Source organism: Zingiber officinale, chromosome 2B, assembly GCF_018446385.1.
Source record: "Zingiber officinale cultivar Zhangliang chromosome 2B, Zo_v1.1, whole genome shotgun sequence".
Lineage (NCBI taxonomy): Eukaryota > Viridiplantae > Streptophyta > Magnoliopsida > Zingiberales > Zingiberaceae > Zingiber > Zingiber officinale.
Window position 1 is genome coordinate 125648459 of NC_055989.1, and position 1465 is coordinate 125649923.

General features: G+C 42.6%; 1 protein-coding gene across 1 annotated transcript; it reads left to right on the top strand.

Annotated features, from left to right (window-relative positions):
• Positions 1-231: 231 nt before the first annotated feature.
• Positions 232-887, top strand: LOC122049518 (sigma factor binding protein 1, chloroplastic-like). Its single transcript, XM_042610890.1, has one exon. The coding sequence runs from the start codon at positions 311-313 to the stop codon at positions 776-778; it is 468 nt and encodes a 155-aa protein (XP_042466824.1). The 5' UTR covers positions 232-310; the 3' UTR covers positions 779-887.
• The last annotated feature ends 578 nt before the right edge of the window (positions 888-1465 follow it).

Below are 1465 nucleotides of genomic sequence, written 5' to 3' on the forward strand. Positions count from 1 at the left end.
CATCTGGATGACGTCAGTACGTGCGTCACCTCCCAGGGGCTTTCTGCCCGAAGCCACCTGGCGCGATTGTCTATCGTTGATTGGCTGTGCTCGATTGCTCCTGGATGCTATTTTTGTGCCACGTAGGGTTCCGATTGCCGTTTATATGGGCAGAGCGGATTAATTGACATAAATTTAATATATAATGTCAATTAAAAAACATAGCGAAAGTAACCTGGGCTTTCCTAAAGGATCCACGTTCTTCTCCGTTTCATTGAATCGTTTTCAAGCTTATTTTCGAGGAAATTAACCAATAGTACGCTATAAATAAATGTTCATCATCATTCAACAAATTTACTTCATCCTCAATAGTAAATCTCCGCCGCCACGGCCGCTGCCGCCGTTGCCGGGCTGGGCTTCTGCAACTCTTAGCTATACCATGAAGGCCAAGATTATGAAGAACAGGAGAGGGATCAAAGTGGTGTACATCTCCAACCCCATGCGGGTCACCACCAGCGCCGCCAGTTTCCGCGCTCTCGTGCAGCAGCTCACCGGGCCCGACTCCACTGTCGCCGCCGACATGGCCAACTTATCCTCCTCCTTCGTCGACGACAACGGCGCCGTGCATGACCGCCTGCCGCCTCCGCTGCCGGAGTCGGAATCCCAGTCCGTCGTCGGGCAGCCGATGTTATTAAGCGATCAGCTGTGGAGCGGGACGGCGCCGAAGCCGGAGGTGGAGGAGGAGACTCCGTGGGAGGTGTCCTATGAGTCGCTGAGTAGGTGGATTTTAGATAATTAATTAAATAAATAAATAAATTTTGTGAGAATTTATGGATAGGTAAGAGTATATATATCGTGTTGATATATGTGCGAATTTTCTAATAGTAAATACGTTCTTTTAGAATCAATTATAATTTTTTTTTAAGGTGATTGACTAAAAGGCTTATTGTACTGTAAAAATAAACAGTTGTAACGATAGAAAATTTTCGTCCTAATTCTAATAATATAAGGGTTTAATGACAGAATTATAATAAAAAATATTTTATCAAAAGATAATTCATAAAAAAATACTGTACCAAAAGAAAATAAACTCATGCTTTGGACAAAATCATATATTTTATCGGTATATTTATAAAAGACATATCGACAAAACAACTTGTCCTGTCGGTATTATTAAGGGATTTCCGATGGAATATAATATTCCGTCGATAACCACCGACGGAATACTATATTTCGTCGATAATTCCCAACGGTGTGCCAACCGCTAGGGGCCCGTTGGTCGCTGTGCCGGCCACCAGCGGCTCGTTGGCCGCTGTGCCGCTGGCCGCTGTGTCGGATGCTGGTGAGATATGTTATTTTTTTGAAAAAATTTGTACTAAATTGTTTTTATTTTGTAAACAAGTAGCATTTGCTGCTCTTCTCCGGTTGACTTACACATCTTCAGGTATAATTTAGTAAATTGTATTTTATATTATTTAGCATGGTT